This window comes from Physeter macrocephalus, chromosome 5 (genome assembly GCF_002837175.3).
Source record: "Physeter macrocephalus isolate SW-GA chromosome 5, ASM283717v5, whole genome shotgun sequence".
In the NCBI taxonomy this organism is placed as follows: Eukaryota; Metazoa; Chordata; class Mammalia; order Artiodactyla; family Physeteridae; genus Physeter; species Physeter macrocephalus.
The window spans coordinates 76,217,251-76,232,682 of record NC_041218.1 but is presented as its reverse complement, the minus strand read 5'-3'; the positions used below and the strand labels follow the sequence as shown (position 1 = coordinate 76,232,682).

At 36.0% G+C, this 15,432-nt stretch overlaps 1 protein-coding gene across 8 annotated transcripts in view; it reads right to left on the bottom strand.

Moving 5' to 3' along the window:
- Positions 1–15,432, bottom strand: part of SP4 (Sp4 transcription factor) — an 82,564-nt gene that overhangs the window by 23,646 nt on the left and 43,486 nt on the right. For 3 of the 8 annotated variants that reach the window (XR_008617423.1, XM_007120594.4, XM_028490097.2), the window contains exon 5: positions 10,866–11,065. Coding sequence is in view for 7 of the 8 variants with exons in the window: in XM_007120594.4 (XP_007120656.1) it covers positions 10,866–11,065 (200 nt within the window). In the remaining variant the exon portion in view is untranslated. Of the gene's footprint in view, positions 1–1,772; positions 1,865–10,316; positions 10,518–10,865; positions 11,066–15,432 lie in introns of those variants that run through there. The other 5 variants (XM_055085042.1, XM_055085041.1, XM_028490100.2 and 2 more) reach the window with 4 other exon arrangements.

Here is a 15,432-nt window from a genome sequence, read left to right as displayed (position 1 = left end):
CCTGCGCGTCCGGAGCCTGTGCTCCTCAACGGGAGAGGCCACAACAGTGTGAGGCCCGCGTACCACAAAAAAAAAAAAAAAAAGCAATCTTGGAAATTAAAAAACAATTCAATAGAAATATTTGAAGCTAAAGTTAAGGAATCTCACTGAAAATACAAGAAAAGGTAAAAAGACAAAAAAGAAAAAAGCTGTAAAAAATAAAAATCAATATAGGGAGTCCAACATACATCTAGTAGGAGTACAAAAGGAACAAAAACTAAAAAGGGGAGAATGAGCGACTTCCCTGCTGGTGCAGTGGTTAAGAATCCGCCTGCCAATGGCGAGCCCTGGTCCAGGAAGATCCCACATGCCGTGGGGCAACTAAGCCCATGTGCCACAACTACTGAGCCTGCGCTCTAGAGCCTGCAAGCCACAACTACTGAGCCCGCATGCCACAACTACTGAAGCCTGTGTGCCTAGAGCCCGTGCTCCGCAACAAGAAAAGCCACCACAATGAGAAGACTGCACACCATAACGAATAGTAGCCCCCACTTGCCTCAGCTAGAGAAAACCCACGTGCAGCAACAAAGACCCAACACAGCCAAAAATAAATAAATAATTTTTTTAAAAAAAGTTAAAAAAAAAAAAGGGCAGAAGAATGAGAGATTGGGTGTGGGGTGGCGAGGGAGGACCCAGAGTTGAAAAGTCCAGCCAGAACTGCACCATAAATGAAAACCTATGCTTACATACGTAATTATGAAACTAATAGAATACCAAAGATTAAAAGAAAGCTCTTACAGTTATAAAACACAGGATGAGGCATGTCAAAAGGACAGAGGAGGCAATCTGAAACCCCTTTCAATGGCCAAAAACAGAACAAAGTGAGCAAGATACGAATTACAGGAATACCTGGTTTTATCATACTTTGCTTTACTGTGCTCTGCAAATATTGTGTTTTTTACAAATTGAAGGTCTGTGGCAACCCTGCATCCAGCAAGTCTATCAGCACCATTTTTCCAACAGCATCTGCTCACTTCATGTCTTTGTGTCACATTTTGGTAATTCTTGCAATATTTCAAATTTTTCCATTATTTTAAATTTGTTACGCTGATCTGTGATCATTGATGTTACAACTCACTGAAGGCTCAGATGATGGTTAACATTTTTTTGGTAATAAAGTATTTTTTAATTAAGGTATGTATATTATTTTTTTAGATGTAATGCTACTGTACACTTAATAGACTACAGTATAGTGTAAACCTAACTTTTACATGCACTGGGAAACCAAAAAATTCATGTGACTGGCTTTACTGAGATATTCACACTTCATCGAGGTGGTCTGGAACCGAACCCGGAATATCTGAGATTTGCATGTAACGATGGGATTGGATCATAACTCGATAAATAAATACTCATGAATCCATACCATAGTGGTAAAAATAAATGTCTGAATAAACAAATAATTGGGGAAGAAGATATAGACAGATCCTCCTTATATAAGAGTCACAACTAAAAATTGTACAAACAGTGAAGGAAATAGAAAATGACCTTTAGTACATCACAGTAACATCACACAGAACATCACATTGTATCTGCAGGGAAGATACAGGTGGGCAGGGCGATGCACCACACCAGCAAGAAAAGTCACCACGGACTCCGACATCCCACGGACGATATCAGGCATTCCCCGCCCTTAATGGTCCCAGTCGTTTCTGCACTGGTCGTGGGATGTGTAGGAGGAGCTCGGGGAGACTCAGAAAAGCTGGATATGGACTCAGTGACCTTTGAGGATGTGGCTGTGAACTTCACCCTGGAGGAGTGGGCTCTACTGAATCCTACACAGAAGAAACTCTACAGAGATGTGATGCAGGAAACCTTCAGGAAGCTGGCGTCAGCAGGAACAAAATGGGATGATGATGACATTGAAGAGCAGTACAAAAACCAGGGGGGAAAACCAAGAAATCATATGACAGTGAGATTCTCTGAGCGTAAAGACAGTAGTCCACGTGGAAGAAACTTCAACTTACTCCACCTCTCGATCAGAACAAGAAAACTCCTGGATTAAAACCATGTGAATGCAGTGTATGTGGAAAAGTCTTCATGCATCATTCATCTCTTAATAGACACATGAAATGTCACCCTGAACACAAACCTCAAGATTTTTTAAAAATATGATCAGGGCTGTATAATACATATAAATGTAAGGAAAGTGGCAAAGTTTACAAATATTACAGTTCCTTACAGAGGCACAAAAGAACTCACACAGGAGAGAAACTGTATGAATTCCAGCAATGTGGAAAAAGTTTCAGTAATCATTCATCAAGGTTTCCAAACACATGGAAGAGTTCACTCTGGAGAGGAGCCCTAAGAATATAAACAATGGGGTAAAGGTTTACGTTCTCAAAAAGGTTTCCAAAAACATGGAAGAGATCACACTGGAGAAAAACCCTATGAATGTAAGGAATGTGAGGAAGCATTCATTAACCCCAGTTCTCTTCAAATACATGAAAGGAGTCACAGTGGAGAGAAACCATATGTGTATAAAACATATTGTAAAGCATTTAGTATTCCCAGATAGCTTCAAGAACATCAAAGAACCCATACTGGAGAAAAACCCTATGAATGTAAAGTATGTGGGAAATCCTTCGCTTCCACTTAACGTTCAAGTGCATGAAAGAGCTCACAGTGGACAGAAACCCTATCAATGTCAGAATGTAGGAAAGTCTTCGTTTGTCCCTCAGGCATCTGAAGGCACAAGAGACTGCATACTGGAGAGAAACCATATAAATGTGAAGAATGTGGGAAAGCATTCAATAATCCCAGTTCTCTTCACATACATGAAAGGACTCACACTAGAGAGAAACTGTATGTGTGTAAAACATGTTCTAAAGCATTTAGTATTCCCAGATATCTTCGAAAACATGAAAAAACCCATCTGGAGAAAAACCCTATGAATGTAAAATATGTGGGAAAACCTTCAGTTCCACTTATGTTCAAGTGCATGAAAAGAATTCACACTGGAGAGAGACCCTATAAATGTAAGGAATGTGGGAAAGCCTACATTTCTCTCTCAGGTATTCAAAGACGAGCCTGCACACTGGAGAGAAACCATATAAATGTGTAGAATGTGGGAAAGCATTTATTATTCCCAGTTTTCTTCAAACACGTGAAAGGACTCACACTGGCGAGAAACCGTGTGTGTGTAAAATATGTTCTAGAGCATTTCGTTTTTCCAGTTCTCTTCAAAAACATGAAAGAACTCATACTAGAAAAACCCTATGACTGTAAAATATGTGGGAAAACTTTTGCTTCCACTTATGTTCAAGTGCATGAAAGAACTCACGCTGGAGAGCAGCCTTATGAATGTAGGAATGTGGGAAAGCCTACATTTGTCTTAGGCATTCAGAGACACGTGCATACTACAGAGAAACCATGTAAATATGAAGAATGTGGGAAAACCTTCTCTGATCTCTCTACTTTGCAAAAGCATGAAAGGGTTCACTAGATAATAAATCTAGTTTTTAAAGAGCCTAGGAAAGACTTCAGTGGGCCCACATACTTATATGTGAAAACTCTCATGAGAAACAAATATAAATGTCAGTAACATGAGGTTAACTTGTTGGAAAGTAATCCAAGAATAATGTTTTAGAAAATCTTCAATATAAAAGACTTGTTATAAAATTTTATAAATATGTGTGTTTACTAAGGGTCTTTATGAAAGTATCTTTCTTGACATTGGATTTGTACTAGTTACCTTCAAAAATGAATATTCAGGTGAGGTAATTCTGGAAGTCATCTTTTAATAATAGTTCATAAGGTTAAAAGGTAGCAATTTTTCCTTTAATCAGATAATGATATTTTCTCTTTCCATTTTTAAGTCTGTTGGACCTATGGGTGATTGAAGTGTAGTTTGTTTTTTTTGACATCTTTGTTGGAGTGTGGTTGCTTTGCAGTGGTTTGTTGGTTTCTGCTTTGTGACAAAGTGAATCGGCTGTAAATAGACATATATCCCCATGAAGTGTAGTTCTAATATGCAATTAGGCTTGGTATTTGTTGGGATTTTCCTACTGGCCTTGGGTGGCAGTTCTCGTATATCCTTAATCTATTATATACACTGTACCTTTATTACAGAAAGATCTTTTTTGGGGGGTGGTGAGTATAGGAACCTTTTTCCATTTTCCCTACTATTAAATACTTGGAATAATTTTATCTGTATGGCCAGGTTGTCAAAGGGTGTACATTCACGTAAATTATGTTTTTCCATTTGCTTCTTCATTCCTTCTGACTGGTATTTGGTGAATAGACTTTGAAGAAGAGAGACTTGTGATAGGACAAAAAATCTAGAGTTGGAGATATCCTGCCTGTGAGTAATATTAGGACCTAGACTTCCCACAATCTATCCCCTTTGTGGTTCCATGTTAGAATTCACCAGTAGCATCACCTGTGTGCAATTTAAAGGCAGATGAGAAGGCATACTTCAGATTTTGGAGCCACCATGCTGGGAGAGAGACAGATACATAGGAGGTTCGAGGACACCACCTTTCATCTTATTTTCCAGATTCTGTGCCTTTGTGTTCAAGAGTATCCTCAAAACCACCACCAACTGTTTGATTCCTATTATCAGAAGTGTAGTTTTCCTCTGATGTCTTCACAATTCTACATAAAAATCTGTCAGAGCATGAATTTTTCTGTGAGGCATCCTGTGTCCAGTTGGAAAATAATTCAGAATTTCATGGTTGGGAGTATTGTCAGATTACCCTTCTGTAAATTTATAGCTTCATCATGTCTAATTTGTGTAGGAAACACCTTATGCTGTTAACATTGTTAGTATGTTTTTCTGATTCACCATGACATTCACAATGGTGCAGTGATAAACAGGGACATGGGAGTTTGCTGCATTGTGCAGTGGCTGCCTTGACCCACTCCTTCTATGTGAGAATAAGCCCCTTCCTCATATCAGGAAAAGTATGGGTGCTTTCTGTTACTTGTAGCTGAATATAATCCCTCTTTGTTTTCAGTTATGTTTGATTGTACATGATTAAAAGTCTGTTCATTTTTTGGTGAAAGAAATGATTCTGTAGTTGTTTCAGAGAGATATTTTATCAACTCTTTCCTCAGCTTTCATATGCTAACAAATATTGTGGTTTTTATTTCCTCAGAAAATATATTAAAATACCCATTATAATTATGGATATTCAGGAAAAAAGAAAATATACAATGAGGAAAGCTAAAAGTGAAAATAATATTTTCTTTAAAGAGAAAGAGAACATTTGGGCAGACTCAAAAAATCTCCTCTAAAATATTTACTAATTATTGTGGTTGTGTTCATTTAAGTCCACAAATTCTTTGATACTCCTCCCTCTAGGAGGTGGAGCTTAATTCACTTCCTCTTGAATACTGAATGGACTTAGTCACTTGCTTCTAATAAACAAAATATGGAAAGGAAAAAAGAAAAATTTCACAGTGGAGATACCTGGCAAACATTATCTTAACTAATTCATCAAGGTTAACATCACCAATAATAAGACATATTGACATCATGTACTCCCTGATATGATGCGATTAAAGGACAATAATGTCTGTGATATTCTTCCCAGCAACAATTCGTAACCTCAATGTAATCATGAGAAAATATCAGACAAACCCAAATTGAGGAATATTCTACAAGATACTTAACCTTTAAGTGTCAAGGTATGAAAAGATCAGGAAAAAAAATGAGGAAATTTCATAGACTGCAGGAGACTAAAGAATCATGACAAATAAATGTAATGTGTTACTCTGGACTGAATCCTGGAATAGAAAAAGTATATTTGTAGGGAAGCCTGTAGTTTGACTGATAGTATTGTACCAATGTTAATTTCTTAACATTGTGTTATGGAAGACATCAGTTATAGAGGAAGCTGGGTAAAGGGTATTTGAGAACTCTCTATACTATCTTTGCAACTCCTCTGGTAAGTATAAAGTTACTTCAAAATAAAAAAGTTATAAATAAATAAAATAAATAAGTTCCTTAAAGCTGAAGGGGTAAAATTAGGTCACCTACAAAAAAATATGAGAACAATGAACTTCTTATTAGTAAGAGAGATGCAAGAAGACAACAGAGCAGTGCCATTAATGTTTCAAGTGAATATAATTTTCAACCTAGAATTCTGTATTAGCCAAACTATCAATTAAGTGGAAACACAAAATAAAGGCATTTTCAAACAAATTTACTTCTGTATGCCTTTTTGTAGGAAGCATTTCATAATGTTTTCCAGAAACCAAGGGAATAAACTGAGAAAGCTGAAGATGTGAGATCTGGAGAACACTGGATCCAAACCAATAGAGCAGGGAAGAAAAGTCTCAGGATTACAGTTGTGCAGCAGCCCTAGACAGGAATCAATCAGTGTTTAAACGGAAACCTGGAGTCCTCCAGGAATAAGGGGAAACCTGATGGAGTTGATACTTTTCTTAAAAAGTTAAAATAACAAAAGGAGGTAATAAAGTTAACCAATGCAAAGGGGAAGAAGGCAATTTGAAACGTCAGGAAAAAAAAACAAAAACAAAAACTACACAGGAAAGGACAGGTAATCACAGTCCATTACAAAATGTAATTATTATTTATTTACTAATTTTCAACTTTAAGAACTAAGCTATAAAAAAAGGCAGTGGTTGTTAAAGAAAATATAAGCATTTTAACATCAAGAGAAACAAAAGAGATAGTAAAAGTTTAGGTGAGAGAAATTAAAAGGTGAAAGGGATGGAAACTGAAGGACAGACATGGTAATACGGTATCACAGAGTGGTGAATCATGACACCACATTTGGCCTGCACACAGTTAAAGAAAAAATTCAATGTCAGTGATGGTGTAAAGTCAGGTAAATTATTTTGGAGGGAGTATTGATTTCTGTCAGTTTACAACTGAGTGTTCATTTTTTTAATTTGAAGTATGTTGATGTATAATATTGTATAAGTTACTGGTGTACAATATATTGATTCACAATTTTAAAGGTTATACTTCATTTATAGTTGTAAAATATTGGCTACATTCCTCATGTTGTACAATATATCCCTGTAGCTTATTTTATACCTAATAGTTTGTACCGCTTAATCCCCCACCCCTAAATTGTACCTACCCCCTTCCCTTTCCCTACTGGTAACCACTAGTTCGTTCTCTGTATCTGTGAGTCTGTTTTTAAAAAATTACAGTCACTAGTTTGTTGCATATTTTAGATTCCACATATAAGTGATCTCATACAGCATTTGTCTTTCTCTGACTTATTTCACTTCATGTATTGATCGACACTTAGGTTGCTTCCATATCTAGGCAACTGTAAATCATGCTGCTATGAACATGAGGCTGCATGTATCTTTTCAAATTAGTGTTTTGGGATTTTTTCGAACATATACCCAGGAGTGGAATTGCTTGGTCATATGGTAGTTCTATTTCCAGTTTTTTGAGAAACCTCCATATTGTCTTCCAGAGCAGCTGCACCAATTTACAGTCCCACCAAGAGTGTACAAGCGTTCCCTTTTCTCCACATCCTCACCAACATTTTTTATTTGTATTCTTTTTGATGATCGTCATTCTCACAGGTGGTTTTGATTTGCATTTCCCTGATGATTAGCAACACTGAGCAGCTTTTCATGTGCCTACTGGCCATCTGTGAGGTAAATTCTTAACTCAATGTAAGAAGTCAATAGTCAGTGTCTAATATTGCTGTACCAATAAATAACAGTATAAGCATATTATACAGGTATGCACAGCCATCACAAGATGAATAAAAATGTAAAAATAGTTAAAAGATTAAACATGATTTACTCCAGGGAGCAGACGCAGTGGGCCAAAGAGTCTGCTTAACAATCCAAGCTCTTCTACGTGATTTGATTTTTAAATACCATATCCATGTATCTTTTGAAAAAAATTTTAAATTTATTTTACAGAAAGCAAAAAAAAAAAAAATCTGCACTATTTTCAGCAGTGAATAACTCATTTGTCCATTCACAGTAAGATGATGACTGAATTTCTACTTAGTGCAGTGGTTGGGCATTAAAGAAAACACAGTTCCTGCCATGAATGGCCAAGGCTTTCAACTTAACATATTAAATGCTTAATCAATACTTATTTATTTCAAAAGACTTGTTTCATTTTCTTTTCAACAACTTTAATAAACACTTAGGATGAAAGTTAGTTGTACTACTTCTTTAAAAGTAAAAAGTATCTGATGTTAAGCCAAACACTTCAAAATAACATGTTTAAATAAACATTTTTGTGTATGATGTATTCAAGATGTTTGAAACACTGAAAGTAAGCTGAAAGTATATTAAATTCTGAATTATTCAGGTTATTAGAAGACAATAATGGTGTGGACCATTTAAAAAGAAAGAAATTATGCTTCCAAATCATTAATCTTTTGAAGTAGTTCATATAAATCCTTCAGTAAATCTGCCTTGTGTTATCTGTATGAGTATGCATGTGCAACAGAAAGGAACTTTAGAAACTCATCGCTTCTCAAACAAAATGATGAAATCACAATGTGAGAGGTTCCGAATTTTCTTGGCTTCCCTAATCTGCCCCACTGTTAAAGCAGGGTAGAAATACTGCATCCACTCATACTGACATAAACAGCACACTATTTTTCTAAAACAGGCATCAATATTGTTATGGGCTTAATTTTTAATCACAACATATTTGCCAATATGAAAGGTGAGGTGGCATTAGAAACCCAAATGTAATACCATACAGTTTTTAAAACTTTTTTGAATTAAAATTCTTATTTTTAATATAAGGTTAATTCAGTGATTGAGCCATTACACTAAGACTCTTCTGTGTTACTAAGTTGTGTGCATATCAAACTAAGTCATTTTTATTAATCACTTTAAATAGATTTAGCAACCATTATTTCTCCTCTGAGACTATTTTCTAATCTGTAAAATAGAGCCAATTTCTAGCTTACAGTGCTTTTGTTAGAATTAAATGAGATGATATATTTGAAACATCTGATATTCAGTAGTTCATCAATAAATGTCAGTTCTAGTTCCCCTTTTGTCCTACATGTACCTTGATACAAGTTAAAGTTTAATGTCTAATTCAAAAAATCTACCCAAATTATTACTTTACTCAACAATTAAACATTGAGTCCCAAATATATATACCAGACATGTTCTAAACAGAGAAGGTTAGTGTTATGTACCAATAAAAGGAAAATTGCCCTGTCAGATATCAAGACTTAATATAAGCTTCTGGTAATTAAAACAGTATAGTATTACTGTAGGAAGTGACAAATAGACAAACAAAGGACTCAGAAATCAAGCCATTCTTAAAGGGGACATCAACATATGAGAGAAGTTCCATTAAATATCAATGAAGAAAGAATTGGACTATTCAAGAAATGGCTTTCCACATGAAAGAAAAACAATTTTATCCCCTTTTTAGTCCATCATCAAAAAAAAAAAAATTTTAGACTAATAAACTTACAAAAAGAAAACCTTAAAGCCAATTAGAAGAAAATGTTTTTAAAAACTTTATGACCTTGGGATAGGAGAAAATTTCATTTAAAAAAAAAGCAAAATGCAAAGGAATATATTTACATATCCTTATATTTGACTAAATAAAAATGTAAAACTTCCATATGACAAAAGATAGCACCAAGATAAAAGACAGCAATACTGGGAAAAATTGCAATATATATATCAGTAAGAAAAAGGAAAACAACAAAAAAGATCAAAAAACAACAACAAAAAAGATCAAAAGAATCAACAGAAAACAAAATATAAATGACCAATGAACATAGGAAAAGATGCTTATCTCACTATGACCAGGAAAAATGCTAATTTAAAAAATTAAATAGAAACCATTTTAGACTGACAAGAACTTTCAAAGCCTGATGCTACTGAGTGAACATACAGCCAAGTGGAAACTCTCAATCAACACTAGTGAAGTAGAGATGGTAACAGCCACTTTAGAGACTCTTTAGTGGTTATCTAGCAAAATCAAACATACATTCTCTAAGATCCAATAATTCTACTTCTTGTACATGTTCACTGTATGTTCAAAGTGGTAAAGTTTGTGACAGCAAAAAAACCGAACTCATCTAAAGAGTGTGGGAAATGGATCAATACAGTGTAGTAGAGTCATGTGATAGAACACTACATAGCAGTTAAGAGAAATAGACATGTATTCATACACATATATGTACATATATATGAACTTGGATAGATGTCAAAACATAGTAAGTGAAATTATGATACTGTAATATATCAATTATATAAAATTTCATAGAAAACACAAAACAATATTCACATATATATCCATGAACAAAATATGTAAGAGTATTAAAACTACACTAAAAACTTACACTTGAAATTCATGGTAGCTGTTGTCTTTGAGAGGTAGGAGGACAAAGATGATGTCAACTTTATAATGATTTGTTTTGTTAAAAAATAACAGATAATATAGCATGTTAACAGCTGTCAATTCCGATTGAGAGTTAAGGTAGGTATTTGTTATACTTTTCTTGATACTTCAGTCAATTTTCTGGATTGTAAAAAAACAAAAACTAATCAAGGTCACCAATAAGATGATAATTCAACTCTCTTCTCATCAACTTAAATACTGACAAAAAGTAATATGTGAGTTCAACATGCTAAGAATGCAAGATAAGCAAATGGAATAAATTCCAAGTCATGTAATTATGCTGATACAGCTTACGAAAAGTAGAATAAAGTATATCTCAGAAATGAGGTAAAGAATTTTGATCTTAAACATCTTTCATATAATCACTAAAATGAATTTTCTCTCTTTAATTTCCATATTTCCCAATTTGATAGCTAACTATCACTATAATTTTCATCTAAGCACTGAGAAAAGAAGTAACAAGTACAAGTCCTAAAATAAATCAACTAACCTGTATGGGTTCTTCTATGTCTCTGAAGCTCATCACTCCTTGTAAATCTTTTGCCACAAAACATCCAGTTGCATATAAAAGGTCTTTCTCCAGTATGCCAGCGAAGATGTGCTCGTAGGTGAGATGTTTTGCCATAAACTTTTCCGCATCCTTCAATATGACAGATGTGTTGTTTCTTTTTTCCTGGTTCATTACTGCCTCTACAAAAACAAAAACAAAAACCAAACATTAATTACACTCCCAAACACCAAGCTTATAATTCAGGAAAAATAAAAGGGAATCAAGGTAATTAAATGATGCTTTTCTAAATGGGTTTTTTAAATCATGATGCCACAACTGTAGTTAAAAATCAGAAAAATTTCAATTAAAAAAAAAACAGCACTGTGTAGTAAACTCAAAAGTGGTATGAAAACACATTAATTTTAGAGAATGTATGTTCTGCCATGGAATTCACATGTTCATTTCCCAGTCCATTCCTCCCCTGGGAAAAAAAATCTCTTTAAACTTTTCAAGACACTTGAAAACTCGCCTCTAAAATACCAAAGAATGGTAATCCTCATTTAAAAGCGTAAGGTTCAGAGTTTCACTTCCAGCAAAAGCAGCATGAAGAGCTCCCTGGACCAGTTACTCCCCAGTGAAACCAGTGCAAATGATAACAAAAAAAAGCAAATACCATTTACAATCTCTGGAAATGGCCCTATGAATATACAGCAAATAAAGAAACATTTATTCATGAAAATCAAATAGAACTCAGTAAGAAGAGTGAGAGAATGTTGTATTTGAACCAATCCTCACTCTGTCTCTCCCTCCTCGTTCCACCTCCCCTGACACAGAAACACTATAGACTTGTGCAATCAACAACAGGGTTCCCTCTTCTCCCACCCTTCTAGTTGCTGGGTTATCTCCCCAAGAGAGGCAGGACATCAGTATTTCTCAATCTACCCACAGCTACCTGTTACTGAGGCTAAGTTTCAGGTGAGTGTGGCTGACAGATGGGGAACAACCTTCTTCCACCCAATCCCAACCCCTGAGACACAGGCTCGACCTTGGATAAGGCATGATGAAAACACTGGGGTCCAGATGACCCCTGACCCAGCTCATTTGTAGTTCATAAATCAGAGGTTCCAAGCCTGGAGTGACCAGCCAATAAAACTTGAGGCTACTGCTGACCTCCTGCCCCCATGTGCTCAGCTCCTAGAGCACAGCATGCATAGGGAGAAACGTGTCACTGTCCCAACCCCCCAGTTCAAGAGCGATGACACAGAGATTTTGGGCAGAGAGAGAGCATACCATAAAACAGAAGGCTCCAAATCCCTTCCCAAGAAATTGACTTCATTTGCAACAAAGTGTGGAGAGGTTTGAGCCTAAGGATGATCTTAAAGACAGTGGAAATTGTTGCAAAAGGCAACTGGGAGGAGACTAATAGATTCATTGGAGACATAAGCTAAATTATAGACTGCTAAGTTGCCAGAGAGAACTGAGGAAAGAGGTAGCCGGTAGGAGTCCTACAGGATCAGAATAAATCTCAAGCACAGACCTAAGTTCTGCCTTTTTAAACTCTGATTGGGGGCTTCCCTGGTGGCGCAGTGGTTGAGAGTCCACCTGCTGATGCAGGGGACATGGGTTCGTGCCCCGGTCCGGGAAGATCCCACATGCCGCGGAGCGGCTAGGCCCGTGAGCCATGGCCGCTGAGCCTGTGTGTCCAGAGCCTGTGCTCCACAATGGGAGAGGCCACAACAGTGAGAGGCCCCACACACACACACACACACACAAAAAACAAAACAGAAACAAACTCTGATTGGATCGGCCTGTGGAGCAATATAGGCTTCAGGGTATTATTGAAAACAACAGAGCAATCAGCTGGCAATTAGTGGAGCTTAACAGCTGGGTGTGGTCAGGGAAAGAGCCAAAAAAATCCCTACCAAAACCACTGTCATCCCAGCGTCACTAAGGAGCAACACGCTTCATAGTGGGTGGGGCGGGGGAGTGGGGGCAGGGATTTTCATTAAAATAATCCAGCTCCTCACTAAACAAACAAGCAAACAACAGTAACAAGCCAGGGGTGGGAGAAGGAGAGAAGGCACTACTAGGAGTTGCTACAATATATTATTTCTCCAGTTTCCAACAAAAAATTATGAGATGTGCAAAAACCAGAAACAAAGAAGGAAAAAATGACCTATACACTAGAGAAAAACCAGGCAAGAGAAATTGCCTGAGAGCAAACAAATTTAACAAGACTTCAAAGCAGCCATTATGAACACGTTCAAAGAACTAAAGGACATCATGATTAAAGAAGTAAAGCAAGGTATAATGACAACGTCACATCAAACAGAGAATATCAATAAAGAGCTAGAAATGATTTTTTAAAGAACCAATTGGAAACTCTTGAGATAAAAGGTACAAATGAAATGAAAAATTCACAAGAGGGACTCAAGAGAAGGAAGAAATAGTGAAACTGAAGACAGTTCAATAGAGATTATGCAACCCCAAAAGCAAACAAGAAACAGAAGAAGAATAAACAGAATATCAGAGAAACGTGGAAAACCAACATATGAATGAGAATACCAGGAGGAGAGGAGACGAGAGGGAAAAGGGGAGTGTGGGATGAAGCAGAAAAAATATTCAAAGAAATAACAGCTGAAAACTTATGAAAAACATTAACCTACACTTTCAGGAAGCTCAACAAACTCCAAATACGATAAAGGTAGAGATCTACAAATAGACGCTTTACACTAAAAATCCTGAAACCCAAAGACAAGGACGAAATCTTGAAAACAGCAAGAAACAGGACTCAACACTTACAGGGAAAGCCCAGTAGGATTAAAGGCTGACTTCTCAGTAGAAACATATTCAAGTAGTCAAAAACAAAACAAAAACAAAAACAAAAACAAAAAACCCCCACAAAAACAACCTCAAACAAGAATCCTATATCCAGCAGAGCTATCTTTCAAAAATGAAGGTGAGATAAAGATATTCCCAGATAAACAAAAACTAAGAGAATGTGTTGCTAGTAGACTTGCTTTGCAAGAATACTAAAGGAAGTTCGTTAAGCTGAAAGCAAGTGAAACCAGCAAGTAATTCAAATATATATAAAGAAACAAAAGCACACTAGCAAAGGTAATTATGTAATTATAAAGGACAGTGTAAGTGCATATTTCTTCTCACCTGATTTAAAAAGCAATTTTGGGCTTCCCTGCTGGCACAGTGGTTAAGAATCCACCTGCCAATGCAGAGGACATGGGTTCGATCCCCGGTCTGGGAAGATCCCACATGCTGCAGAGCAACTAAGCCCATGCACCACAACTACTGAGCCTGCGCTCTAGAGCCCGCGAGCCACAACTACTGAGCCTGTGCACCACAACTACTGAAGCCCACACGCCTAGAGCCCGTGCTCTGCAACAAGAGAAGCCACCGCAATGAGAAGCCCGTGCACCACCACAAAGAGTAGCCCCCACTTGCCGCAACTAGAGAAAGCCCGCGTGCAGCAACAAAGACCCAAAGCAGCCAAAAATAAAGTAATTAAATGTGGTTTAATAAAAAAGCAATTTTATAAAACAATACGTATAAAATGTATTGTCAAGCCTGTAACATTAAAGAAATGCAATATATGTAACATATCTGCCAATAACAGCACAAAGGAGGTGGCTGGCAGCAAAGCCATAAGGAAATGACCCCAAATGGGAACTCAAATTCATGGGAATAAATAAAGAAAACCAGAAATGATAAAGTTAACATAGCAAATTTAAAAGACATAAATTTATAAAAATAATAATTATAACAACGTATTGTGGGGTTTGTAACACTTATGTATAACAGTAATACCATTAAAAGAAGCACAAGGGAACAGACCTATATAGGAGTAACATTTCTATAACTCACTGGGATTAAGTTACTGTAAATCTTAAACTGATTATGATAAATTAACATATATATTGTAAGGCCTAGAGCAAGCTCTAGAGAAATAAGTACAGTGAAAATATCATTAATGAAATTAAAATGCTATATTACAAATTAAAATGATATTAATTTAATTCAAAAGAAAGCAGTAAGGGAGAGATGGGGAGCAAAAAAAGACATGAGACACAGAAAACAAAAGGTAAAATGGCAGACATTAATTCATTATATTGATAATAACATCAAATGTAAATGGATTATATAAACTAATGAAAAGGTAGGCTTTGTCAGATTAGATTTAAAACAAGATCCAACTATGTACCGTCTATAGCTGATACACCTTACATTTAAAGATACAAAAATACAAAGATATTGAAAAGTAAAAAGATGGAAAATGGTATCATGCAAACAACCACAAGAAAGCTGGAGTGGCTATACTAATACCAGACAAAATAAACATTAAAATAAAAGATGTTATTAGAAATAAAGAGAGAAATTTGATAAGGATAAATGGGTCAATCCATCAGGAAACATACATGCATTTAAACAAGAGTAAAAAGAGAGTGCCAAAACAGAAGTAAAAACTGACAGAAATGAAAGGAGAAATAGACAATTCAATGATAATAGTTAGAGATTTCAATACTCTATCTTCAATGATCTTTCCACAAAACAA